The sequence below is a fragment of the Aedes aegypti genome, unplaced genomic scaffold (genome assembly GCF_002204515.2).
Source record: "Aedes aegypti strain LVP_AGWG unplaced genomic scaffold, AaegL5.0 Primary Assembly AGWG_AaegL5_hic_scaff_1499_PBJ_arrow, whole genome shotgun sequence".
NCBI classification, from domain to species: Eukaryota; Metazoa; Arthropoda; class Insecta; order Diptera; family Culicidae; genus Aedes; species Aedes aegypti.
Window position 1 is genome coordinate 3,774 of NW_018734942.1, and position 13,870 is coordinate 17,643.

The following is a 13,870-nucleotide window of genomic DNA, read 5'->3' on the forward strand; positions in this document are numbered from 1 at the left end:
CAGAAATGTTGGTGAAATCTATCTTGCAAGTCCTTTGAATGAACTGGGTGAAATTTTTATATCTCGTGTCAGTAAAAAAAATCGTAATCATGTTATAACAGCTGAGCATTGAGTACTCTAACTAGGCGGTGGATCATTTTGAAATGATGTTCGAATGTCTTTTTTTTTTGTTTGAATCAATCGATCTTTTTGAATCGATGTCAGCAGTACTCCAAGGGCCTTCCTTAGCCGAGTGGTAGAGCCCGCGACTACAAAGCAAAGCCATGCTGAAGGTGTCTGTTCGATTCCCGGTCGGTCCAGGATCTTTTCGTGATGGAAATTTCTTGACTTCCCTGGGCATCATCGAACAGCCACACGATATACGAATGTGAAAATGGCAACTTTGGCAAAGAAAGCTCTTAGTTAATAACTGTGGAAGTGCTCAAAAGCACACTAAGCTGAGAAGCAGGCTCTGTCCAAGTGAGTACGTAATACCAAGAAGAATTAGAAGAAGAAGAGTACTCAAAATCGAGTGAGTTGATTTTCTTCCTTTGTTTTTTTTTTGTTTCTATTCAATATGGTGAAAATGATTATAATTATTAATAAATTGTTGAACAATAAATTTTAACTTGAATCATCCTTAAAATGTTCAATGGGTGGTTTTAGGTATTTAGAGACAATTCAATCTAAGAGCATATAGTGTTACTTTGACTGGTGGATTTCATATTTTCAAACAAACTTGAAAATTTAATTGACTCAAATACATCGATCTATAGAATTCAATTGAATTAGTGAATCAATTTAGCATATCAAATTTGAATTGGTCCAGTCACATCGATATTTTGTTCGAACGCTTATCTCTACCAATTGATTTTTTGTACTTTTTTCTACCTAGAATTTTCCAATCTGTTAATGCACCTGTTACTCGGAAAACAGATTGAGCTAAGACGTGTTGTAGACTGCTTATTGTTAATGAAAAAAAAGAAGAATGATATCCTTCATAGTTCAAGCTTTCATGTAAAAAGGGTGCAGAGGTTGTGTATAACGATCGTTTTTGAGTTAAATTCGTGAATGAGCACACAAACGAGTTTCAGTTTTCCTGCGCCAAAATAATTTTATCAACTACAGTGCACTCGATGGCCAAAATAATAGTTGGAACAATTTTTCAACGTGCATTTGCTCAATTGTTTTCCCTACAAACTTCAAGCTTCCCTAGCTTCCCCTTAGGCTTGACGGATTCCGATCAAGCTACAACAGTAGTTTTCGAGAGTTCAAAAAAAAAATGGGAGATAATTCTTAAGATTTTGTAGTTTTATCATTATGGGCCACCCTAGTGCTGCTCCCACGTTCAGTTCGGGTACACACCATGAGGATACCAACACGTCACGGATAACGATATTAACTCGGAAAAGTTCTCCACATCAATTATAATTACTGTTCATACCAGTAGGTATATATGGTTGCACCAATTTAACACGTTTCGAAAAACCCAATTCAATTATCGGATTGAACAAGCGCTCAAAACAACTTTCAAATCTGCTCTCCAATGCGCAAATCGCTTTCGGGATGGGGGGGGGGTTAGTTTCACGTCCGTAAAAGTAGTTTCAGTGCATTATTTTTATTAATTTAGATAGCGAAACATGGGTAATTGAAATACAGTTAGGACGAAGTTTCGTTCGTCGCCACAGATAACGGCAACAACAACTACGACACCTGAAGCAATTGAAAGTCATCGCATACATTACGTATTTGGGTACCTACTAACAAAGCGTCGTTTTTACTTCCACAGGATGTCCCGCTGTTTGTGGATCTCGCCGGATACGCTGTTCACGCTGTGTGAGGTTGCCCTCCGGAAGCTACTGTTGTCCGTTGTTCCGCGGCGGAAGTTCTGGGCCACCGTTATTGTGAGTATGTGCATTATTGCTCATTATGGCGCAAGGCGAGAGGATGGTGGTGGGGATGTTTGACAACATTTTAGAATTACTTGTTCACCGTAGAATACAAGGCAAATCATAGTAATCAGAATATTATTTTGTGCAACCTTCATTTGATTCATAAACCTCAATCTTTACATAGCGCAAGGTTTCAGTAGTTTTTGTTCTAGAGATTTCTGAAAACGCTTAAAATTTTGAATATGCGACTCCCTGTTTGTCTGACTAAAGGTTATATCCCGTAAAGTCCATTAAATAAAAATAATAAAAAAAATAGAATGTCACAAATTATCAAAAATATAAATTCAAAAGTTTTACTGTTTGGCTCATATTCCAAACAGAATAAACTCAGCAAAGTGAAAATAGGAAATCTCGGTAAAATGTTTCAAATAAATCACATAAAAATAAATCTGAGAATTCGGAATTTGAGTCTGTTCCGACTGGGAGACAACTTGAACTAAGAACATGCAAAAATTCAGCCACATCCTGCTGGGTAAACATTGTTGTCAAACATCCATATCACTCACTTCCAGCCACTTAATTTAATAACAATGTTGTCCGCCATATGCGATTGTTCTCTCCCCCGAACTGCATGCCAACACATTTAACATTTCACAGTCTCTGCTGCCACGTGAAAGCGCTCGCAGTACCGTTTGGCATCAGGTGCAGTGTCCGTGGGAGTTCAACCGACATCAGCGCACCATCGTCAACTACGCCAACCACTGGACGCTCCTGTCGGGCACCGTTCAACATCGGAACCCCTCAGCATCGAATATTCGCATCGGTTCGCTGGTCCGGAATAGAATCACCCAACTGCTACTCGACTTGGACTACTGCAGCAGCAGCGGAAGCGACGGTGGCATGCCGCACCAGCAACCGGCACGGTTCGGGTCACCCATGCAGGATCCCTTCGAACAAGCCGAGGAAGAACTCAGCGAGCAGTTTGTGGCACGTTCAGTGGCGGCAAACATGGAAACGTCCACGGTCGAACTGCATCCGGAGGGCTCCCGGTGCAATTGCTGCAGCCACTGCGGACACCGTAGCGATTGCAAAGTGGCACTTGCTCCCAGCTGTGTCGCACTGTTGAGCAAGGAACAGGCCGTCCAGCAGCTGATAGTCATGGGACAGAGTACGATACGCAGCAGTTGTCGTGTACAAATTAACGATTCCGATCCCTGCGGCTGCTGTCAGGCGAGAATGTAATCTTTCACCGACCTTCGACCGACGCAGGGTTTGACCACGAGAATAGAGCCACCATGGGCGTAGCGAAGTAACATTTTAGGGTTTATCAATTACTATCAACTGTTGTTACCGCCATAATGTTAAAACTCTGTTTAGAATTAGTCTTAACAACCTTTTTAAACCTTTAATAAAGCTCCATTAGGTACGAAGAGTCCCACACTACAAGAAACTTAGCGAATTTGAAGTGATTGTTAAATGAGTGGTTGATTGAAATTTATTTAGTGTTACGTCTGTTGTCTGTGACTTTAAGTTTAGAAAACCTACCAAGAAGAGTTTCTAGAATTATTATTTCGTGGAAAATTGTTTTATAATGCCTTTGAGGTAGTTAACCCCTTCCTTCTGGCTACGCCAATGAGAGATCCTGCTGAGTCAACGGGATATAGCCAACCCCGCCACAGATATGCCTCGTAATCGTAAACGTGTTGTTACACGGACGGATGAAGTACTCACCTGCACTACTATTATCACAGAATCATTTTGTAGCGGACCGAAGATGTCCTCGTTCAGGATCGTCTGCAGTTCGTTGTAGCGATTTATCATGCGAAGGATTTCGCTGATGTTGGCCGCCCGCTGTGCGCTGTCACCCGGTCCGGTGTGGGTGCCATTTTGAACTGTGGGGCGAAACCAAGCAAGACGGATTGTTAGGAAGTTTAGAAAAGTTGTACGGAAAGGTCTTGGGGATGGATGGTTTGCTAGGATAGGAGCACGGCAAGGTTGCTGTCTAGCAAATTGGAGGTCGCAAGGAAATAGAAAAGTTGGTAATTGGATTTGTTTCGTTTGCTACTTGTTGTTGACGATTATCGAACTTATTTTTGCATAATAAAACAGTTTGATCATTGAATATCGGTCGAATTGCGTGTTTTATTGGGACGGGCACTGTAGATGACAATGAAGAGATACGCTTCGTTAGTGACATTGAACTTGTCGGAAAGAGATCAGCTTTCACAAGAGAATTCTTATTTGGAATCACGAGTTGAATGTAGAGGATAGATTATGGAAGAAACAAGAATTGAGTTACAAATGCACCATTTGGGGATAGTGGTTGTGTTACTTTATCCCAAACACCAATTCCTCAAATGATTCTTTTCCCCGAATGATCCTTTTACCCGAAAATTGTTACAGTTGAATAAGGAGAAGAATGGTCTTCAGTGGCAGGATGGTGAAATAGAAAGAACTATAAACAATCAAAAGAAAGAGATATTGGTCATATCCGGAAGCAGTGTGATATATGCAGAGTCCACAACACCGTGGAACATTTTATATGTAACTGTTCGTCAACGGAACATCTGAGGCAGCAGTATGGTATATCATGTATTAGAATGGCATTACAGAACGAACGTGATAGTGAAACTGCAATCCTAAGGTTCCTTAAAGACGCGGGAATGTATGAAGCAATTTAAAACTAACATCTTCCTTCGAACACGAAAACTGGCTCAACGAATGAAAGGGAGAATCTAAATAGACATGATAATGTTGATGCACAAGAAAATACTGATAAATGGTGTTTGAAACATTGTTACGTATATATGAACGAGATTGAGTGGCGAACTCGCCCAGGGCGAAAAGCCACTATAATAAAGATAAAAAATGGCCATATTGCCAATAATGCTAAGGAAAGAGAAACTTGAAAATTGGGATAAGTACTTATCAGATTATTGATTCATTCACCCACCTTGAATAGTATGAATTTATGACAATTATGCTTGACAAAAACTTTTCGGGGAAATGGTATATTCAGAGAAACGGGATATTTGGAAAACCGACATTTGAGCAAAAGTAGAACAACCGATGGCGAAGATCTCCAAATAACATTTCCCCGAATGTCATTCCCCCCTGAACGCCAATTCCCCGAATGTCCCTTTTCTCCGAAAGATCCATTTCCCCGAATGACCCGTTTTCCAAAAAAAACGATGCAGTTCAAAGGTGCAAGAATAGTTTTCATTGACAGGGTGATGAACTGTAAAAAAACTATAAGCAATTAAAAGTAAGATATCGACTATAAAATAAAGAAGAAGGCATATCAGATGGCCGGTTTGTCACCTCCCTGAAATATATGAAGTCAAAACAATTATAATTGCCAAAAACTTTTCGGGGAAATGGTCCATTCATTGAAACGGGGTGTTCGAGAAACTGACATTCGAGCGAGTGGCGTTCGAGGAAACAATATTCGGGGAAAAGTAGCACAGCCGTCGTATTCGTCATTCGTAGCAGGTTCAGGGGCCCTGGAATATCCGACTTTGGGAAACTCGTTTTATGGTAGACCTACCCATTTAATTTTGAATGCCGAATCTAGGCTCATTTTAATCGAGATTCACACAGCCGTATAGTCGGCAAATAAATTTCATGGGATCTAGGAAATAAAAGCCGAGTATCCGTAAAAGGTGCTTCGTTGCTAAGCAACTGGACAATTTGTTAGCTGAATCTCGGTTAAAATTGGAAAACCTAGATTGGCACAGCCGATCCAAATCCAATTCAAATCCAATCCAAATCCAATCCAAATCCAATCCAAATCCAATCCAAATCCAATTCAAATCATCCAATCAATCCAAATCCAATCCAAATCCAATCCAAATCCAATCCAAATCCAATCCAATCCAATCCAAATCCAATCCAAATCCAATCCAAATCCAATCCAAATCCAATCCAAATCCAATCCAAATCCAATCCAAATCCAATCCAAATCCAATCCAAATCCAATCCAAATCCAATCCAAATCCAATCCAAATCCAATCCAAATCCAATCCAAATCCAATCCAAATCCAATCCAAATCCAAATCCAATCCAAATCCAATCCAAATCCAATCCAAATCCAATCCAAATCCAATCCAAATCCAATCCAAATCCAATCCAAATCCAATCCAAATCCAATCCAAATCCAATCCAAATCCAATCCAAATCCAATCCAAATCCAATCCAAATCCAATCCAAATCCAATCCAAATCCAATCCAAATCCAATCCAAATCCAATCCAAATCCAATCCAAATCCAATCCAAATCCAATCCAAATCCAATCCAAATCCAATCCAAATCCAATCCAAATCCAATCCAAATCCAATCCAAATCTAATCCAAATCTAATCCAAATCTAATCCAAATCTAATCCAAATCTTAATCCAAATCCAATCCAAATCCAATCCAAATCCAATCCAAATCCAATCCAAATCCAATCCAAATCCAATTCAAATCCAATCCAAATCCAATCCAAATCCAATCCAAATCCAATCCAAATCCAATCCAAATCCAATCCAAATCCAATCCAAATCCAATCCAAATCCAATCCAAATCCAATCCAAATCCAATCCAAATCCAATCCAAAATCCAATCCAATCCAAATCAAAAAAATCCAAATCCAATCCAAATCCAATCCAAAATCCAATCCAAATCCAATCCAAATCCAATCCAAATCAATCCAAATCCAATCCAAATCCAATCCAAATCCAATCCAAATCCAATCCAAATCCAATCAAATCCAATCCAAATCCAATCCAAATCCAATCCAAATCCAATCCAAATCCAATCCAAATCCAATCCAAATCCAATCCAAATCCAATCCAAATCCAATCCAAATCCAATCCAAATCCAATCCAAATCCAATCCAAATCCAATCCAAATCCAATCCAAATCCAATCCAAATCCAATCCAAATCCAATCCAAATCCAATCCAAATCCAATCCAAATCCAATCCAAATCCAATCCAAATCCATCCAAATCCAATCCAAATCCAATCCAAATCCAATCCAAATCCAATCCAAATCCAATCCAAATCCAATCCAAATCCAATCCAAATCCAATCCAAATCCAATCCAAATCCAATCCAAATCCAATCCAAATCCAATCCAAATCCAATCCAAATCCAATCCAAATCCAATCCAAATCCAATCCAAATCCAATCCAAATCCAATCCAAATCCAATCCAAATCCAATCCAAATCCAATCCAAATCCAATCCAAATCCAATCCAAATCCAATCCAAATCCAATCCAAATCCAATCCAAATCCAATCCAAATCCAATCAAAATCCAATCCAATCCAATCCAATCCAAATCCAATCCAAAATCCAATCCAAATCCAATCCAAATCCAATCCAAATCCAATCAAATCCAATCCAAATCCAATCCAAATCCAATCCAAAATCCAATCCAATCCAATCCAATCCAACCAAATCCAATCCAAATCCAACCAAATCCAATCCAAATCCAATCAATCCAATCCAAATCCAATCCAAATCCAATCCAAATCCAATCCAAAATCCAATCCAAATCCAATCCAAATCCAATCCACATCCAATCCAAATCCAATCCAAATCCAATTCAATCCAATCCAAACCAATCCAAATCATCCAAATCCAATCCAAATCCAATCAAATCCAATCCAAATCCAATCCAAATCCAATCCAAATCCAATCCAAATCCAATCCAAATCCAATCCAAAATCAATCCCAAATCCAATCCAAATCCAATCCAAATCCAATCCAAATCCAATCCAAATCCAATCCAAATCCAATCCAAATCCAATCCCCCCCAAAACAACCAAATCCAATCCAAATCCAATCAAATCCCAATCAAATCCAATCCAAATCCAATCCAAAATCCAATCCAAATCCAATCCAAATCCAATCCAAATCCAATCCAAATCCAATCCAAATCCAATCCAAATCCAATCCAAATCCAATCCAAATCAATCCAAATCCAATCCAAAATCCAATCCAAATCCAATCAAAATCCAATCCAATCCAATCCAATCCAATCCAATCCAAATCCAATCCAAATCCAATCAAATCCAATCCAAATCCAATCCAAATCCAATCCAATCCAATCCAAATCCATCCAAATCCAAATCCAAACCATCCAAATCCATCCAAATCCAATCCAAATCCAATCCAAATCCAATCCAAATCCAATCCAAATCAATCCAAATCCCAATCCAAATCCAATCCAAATCCAATCCAAATCCAATCCAAATCCATCCAAATCCATCCCAATCCAATTCCAAATCCAATCCAAATCCAATCCCAACATCCAATCCAAATCCAAATCCAACCAAATCCAATCCAAATCCAATCACAAATCCCAATCCAAATCCAATCCAAATCCAATCCAAATCCAATCCAAATCCAATCCAAATCCAATCAAATCCAATCAAATCCAATCCAACAATCCAATCCAAATCCACAATCCAAATCCAATCCAAATCCAATCCAAATCAATCCAAATCCAATCCAAATCCATCCAATCCAATCAAATCCAATCCAAATCCAATCCAAATCCAATCCAAATCCAATCCAAATCCAATCCAAATCCAATCCAAATCCAATCCAAATCCATCCAATCCAATCCCAAATCCAATCCAAATCCAATCCAAATCCAATCCAAATCCAATCAAATCAATCCAAATCCAATCCAAATCCAATCCAAATCCAATCCAAATCCAATCCAAATCCAATCCAAATCCCCCAATCCAATCCAATCCAAAAATCCAATCCAAATCCCAATCCAATCCAATCCAAATCCAATCCAAATCCAATCCAAATCCAATCCAAATCCAATCCAAATCCAATCCAAATCCAATCCAAATCCAATCCAAATCCAATCCAATCCAATCCAATCCAAATCCAATCCAAATCCAATCCAAATCCAATCCAAAATCCCAATCCAAATCCAATCCAAATCCAATCCAAATCCAATCCATCCAATCCAATCCAATCCAAATCCAATCCAAATCCATCCAAATCCAATCAAATCCAATCCAAATCCAATCCACAATCCAATCCAAATCCAATCCCAAATCCAATCCAAATCCAATCCAAATCCAATCCAAATCCAATCCAATCCCCCCCCCCCCTCCAATCCAAATCCAATCCAAATCCAATCCAAATCCCAATCCAAATCCAATCCAAATCCAATTCCAAATCCAATCCACAATCCAAATCCAAATCCAATCCAAATCCAATCCAAATCCAATCCAAATCAATCCAAATCAATCCAAATCCAATCCAAATCCAATCCAATCCAATCCAAATCCAATCCAACCAATCCAATTCCAATCCAAATCCAAATCCAAATCCAATCCAATCAATCCAAATCCAATCCAAATCCCAATCCAAATCCAATCCAAATCCAATCCAAAATCCAATCCAAATCCAATCCAATCCAATCAAATCCAATCAAATCCAATCAAATCCAATCCAATATCCAATCCCAAATCAAATCCACAATCCAATCCAATCCAATCAAATCCAATCCAAATCCAATCCAATCCAATCCAAATCCAATCCAAATCCAATCCAAATCCAATCCAAATCCAATCCAAATCCAATCCAAATCCAATCCAATCCAATCCAAATCCCAATCCAAATCCATCCAAATCCAATCCAAATCCAATCCAAATCCAATCCAAATCCAATCCAAATCCAATCCAAATCCAATCCAAATCCAATCCAATCCAAATCCAATCCAAATCCAATCCAAATCCAATCCAAATCCAATCCAAATCCAATCCAAATCCAATCCAAATCCAATCCAAATCCAATCCAAATCAATCCAAATCCAATCCAAATCCAATCCAAATCCAATCCAAATCCAATCCAAATCCAATCCAAATCCAATCCAATCCAATCCAATCCAAATCCAATCCAAATCCAATCCAAATCCAATCCAAATCCAATCCAAATCCAATCCAAATCCAATCCAAATCCAATCCAAATCCAATCCAAATCCAATCCAAATCCAAATCCAAATCCAATCCAAATCCAATCCAAATCCAATCCAAATCCAATCCAAATCCAAATCCACATCCAAATCCAAATCCAATCCCAAATCCAATCCATCAATCCAATCCAAATCCAATCCAAATCCATCCAATCCATCCAAAATCCAATCCAAATCCAATCCAAATCCAATTCCAAATCTCCAATCCAAATCCAATCCAAATCCAATCCAAATCCAATCCAAATCAATCAAATCCAATCCAATCCAATCAAATCAATCCAAATCCAATCCAAATCCCAATCCAAATCCAATCCAAATCCAATCCAAATCCAATCCAAATCCAATCCAAATCCAATCCAAATCCAATCCAAATCCAATCCAAATCCAATCCAAATCCAATCCAAATCCAATCCAAATCCAATCCAATCCAATCCAATCCAATCCAAATCCAATCCAAATCCAATCCAAATCCAATCCAAATCCAATCCAAATCCAATCCAAATCCAATCCAAATCCAATCCAAATCCAATCCAAATCCAATCCAAATCCAATCCAAATCCAATCCAAATCCAATCCAAATCCAATCCAAATCATCCAATCCAAATCCAATCCAAATCCAATCCAAATCCAATCCAAATCCAATCCAAATCCAATCCAAATCCAAAAATCCAAATCCAATCCAAATCCAATCCAAATCCAATCCAAATCCAATCCAAATCCAATCCAAATCCAATCCAAATCCAATCCAAATCCAATCCAAATCCAATCCAAATCCAATCCAAATCCAATCCAAATCCAATCCAAATCCAATCCAAATCCAATCCAAATCCAATCCAAATCCAATCCAAATCCAATCCAAATCCAATCCAAATCCAATCCAAATCCAATCCAAATCCAATCCAAATCCAATCCAAATCCAATCCAAATCCAATCCAAATCCAATCCAAATCCAATCCAAATCCAATCCAAATCCAATCCAAATCCAATCCAAATCCAATCCAAATCCAATCCAAATCCAATCCAAATCCAATCCAATCCAATCCAAATCCAATCCAAATCCAATCCAAATCCAATCCAAATCCAATCAAATCCAATCCAAATCCAATCCAAATCCAATCCAAATCCAATCCAAATCCAATCCAAATCCAATCCAAATCCAATCCAATCCAATCCAAATCCAATCCAAATCCAATCCAAATCCAATCCAAATCCAATCCAAATCCAATCCAAATCCAATCCAAATCCATCAAATCCAATCCAATCCAATCCAAATCCAATCCAAATCCAATCCATATCTAAGATACATATTTCAAAAGTTTAATTTCCATCTGTACTAGTTAGTCTGTTTCAATTTCTATCACGAATAAGGATATAGCTGCATCCAGAAAATTCAAGTTTTAACTCAAAACGTTCGTTTTTTCATATTTTGATCGGTGGTTGGTTGGTCTATTCAACTTCATTTTCCGCGAAAACTTTTTAATTTATTCAATGTCAAAATTAAAACTCACTCATGGGGAAAATAGAGTTTTATCGTTGAAACATCTTCTAGCTGACTCAAAAACGATTGCCATCTTTCGGTTATGACTCGCTCTTTATTATGGTTCTCTCGGAAGAGATCATAATCTTTTAAAGTAACTCACCACTTGTACTTGCCATCTACCAGATTTATAAAGACAATTTTATGATGATTTTTAACTCGCGTTCTGTAAGCTCTTCCAACGAAGCTTTGAAATTACTGAATAGAAGCAAGACATCTCTGTTTGTAAAGCCACAGATATTCATATGTAATTCATAATAGAGAGGCAAAGATAATACGAGATCATTGGCATATGTGAGTTACCCATGTAATGTTCTCTGGCTTTTGTTAGTTTATGTTGCTTCGTATGAGCTATGTATGTATCCCATAAAAGATGCACAGATGGAACTTCGCAGATAGCCGTTGGGGTTGTTTTCTTCGGCTGATGTATGCTGATGATGGGTGAAATGATTCAATTCATGGAATGGAGCATCGTTTTCTCGAGAACCGTCGGGATAACAAAAGTGCTCGGGATGGAACTTTACAACTTTTGAGTGCGGTCAGTCGATGGAGTTTGAGAAGTGTTTTACTACTGAGTTGGTTATCGACGTTGCGTGAAATTTTTCCGTCGGGATCTTAGACGTGGCATTTTAAGGGTGCGGTCGTTTGGTTAGAAGCTGTGCTGTACAAGTGGATTTTGGATGGATGGTAGTAACAAAGTGAAGGTGTTCCTGTTTTACTTTTGTGAAATTAAATTCACTAGACCGTCAGGGAGTGAGTAGCTTACAATATTCAAGGATATAGTAAATAAAAATAAAAATGGCCAGTTTTGACTTGGATTACTAAAAAATAAAATAAAATAGAGCTCTACACTTCCCTTAAGGTGAAAACCAACTTAATTAACAAAGTGAATATTGAGCTAAATTTTCAAACATTACTAAAAAAATAACATAATCATGAGATGGATTAGCAGGAAAAGCTTTCCTAGAAGCTGAAAAACCTTCTGCCAAAAACTGAAAAAGCTTCGCCCAGAAGCAGGAGAAGCTTCTCCCAGAAGCTGGATAAGCTTCTCCTAGACACTGGAAATACTTCTCCCAGAAGCTAGAAAAGCTTCTCTCAGAAGCGGGAAAAGCTTCTCCCAGAAGCTGAAAGAGCTTCTCCCTGAAACTGGAAAAGTTGCTCCCAGAAGCTAAAAAAGCTTCTGTAATAGCTTCTCCAGATGCTTGAAAGGCTTCTCATAGTAGCTGGAAAAGCTTCTCTCAAAAGCTACTAAGAAACAGTAAAAGCTTCCGAAAATCGATCACATTTTTCACAAAAAAATTATTTCTGAAACATCCCATCACCAAACCGTACCTTGCGTTCCGTTGCGGGTCTTCGATGTCAGGTATTTATGAAAAACCGGTGGCACCATCTGCAGGATCGCTGCCGTCGAGTAGTTGGCCGTATCCGCCGGTCCGGACTCGTTGGAGTCTGCGAAAACAGTGTGACAGAAATTTATTAGTTTTTCCGTTCCTCGTGTGAGAAGCTGCACGTTGTCGTTGCACTTACCATAGTTTATCACGTGGAACTGCAGAAATGCAAACAAAATGAAGACGATGATGGCCGATCGGATGTAAAGCGTATGGCGTCTACGTGACAGGGCACCTGTGTTTGGCAATGCGATCGGAATACGTCGACCTGCGTGAACGAGTGGAAACAATTTCGAAAATGGAATTAGAAAGGGTTTATGATACACGCTTGATAAGTAGGAAGAGTAGGAAAAGGGTTTTCATGGGACCGGATATGGCAAGTGACGAGGGCTTCATCCCCACAGTGAATTTCATCTACAGCAATCCCTTTGCGTTTGCGAATACCACCCACTAGCTTCCCATAGCGTTTTCTGAGTAGTGATAAAATCAGATTTTTTTAGGGTTCATTCACAAATTTCATAACGCCAAAAATGGTCATTTTTGATACCCACCCACCCTCTCGTAACGCACTTGTATGTTTTACAAATTTTGTATGAGCTGTAACACTTTGAGGACACTCCCGTTATGAAATTTGTGAACAGGCCCTTACACTGATAGAGTCTAATTGCACTTGTCGTGCAACAAAAAAAAAAGATTCGTTTGATTAGAATACAGCTGAGCAAACGCGGTGGGGGACAGTTAGGTGCAGTCTTCATGGAGAAATATCTGTAAGTAGCACAAAGAGTTTCTCTTTGAGAAGGATCAAAAACGATGGAATTTTTATCCTAACAAAATTGCGTCGAATTTTGCTTACGAGATTATTATGAGTCGAAAAAAATGTTTTGTTGGACTCAATTCTTGGCTTCTGTGATGGAAATACTGGTTAGAGTGACCCAGAAAGAATCAATGTTTGTCAAGTCATTGTTTTCAACTCTAGAATATAAAATGTGCTTCCTGTTTACAAATCAACTTGTGGGGTTCTGTTTATCAAAAAATGTCTTTTTCAATTAAATTGTCATATATTTATGTTTTGTGCTGATTAAATTAAA

The 13,870-nt window shown here is 38.5% G+C and overlaps 2 protein-coding genes across 2 annotated transcripts; one reads left to right on the forward strand and one right to left on the reverse strand.

Moving 5' to 3' along the window:
• The first annotated feature begins 488 nt into the window (after window positions 1–488).
• On the forward strand, window positions 489–3,271 carry LOC110680497. Its single transcript, XM_021856297.1, has 2 exons — window positions 489–1,883; window positions 2,529–3,271. The coding sequence occupies exons 1-2, from the start codon at window positions 1,770–1,772 to the stop codon at window positions 3,111–3,113; spliced, it is 699 nt and encodes a 232-aa protein (XP_021711989.1). The 5' UTR covers window positions 489–1,769; the 3' UTR covers window positions 3,114–3,271.
• A 156-nt stretch (window positions 3,272–3,427) lies between these two features.
• On the reverse strand, window positions 3,428–13,109 carry LOC110680498 (the record flags this gene model as incomplete). Its single annotated transcript, XM_021856298.1, has 3 exons — window positions 3,428–3,763; window positions 12,727–12,843; window positions 12,922–13,109. Coding segments are annotated over 3 exons (547 nt in total), but the record flags the coding sequence as incomplete, so codon positions are not given.
• Window positions 13,110–13,870: the final 761 nt, after the last annotated feature.

What these genes read in the sequence shown, in the direction of transcription:
- LOC110680497 (XM_021856297.1), top strand. Translation starts at nt 1,770, where the DNA reads ATGTCCCGCTGTTTGTGGATCTCGCCGGATACGCTGTTCACGCTGTGT. An exon ending in AGTTCTGGGCCACCGTTATT is followed by an intron (nt 1,884 to 2,528) that starts GTGAGTATGTGC and finishes AACATTTCACAG; the next exon opens with TCTCTGCTGCCACGTGAAAG.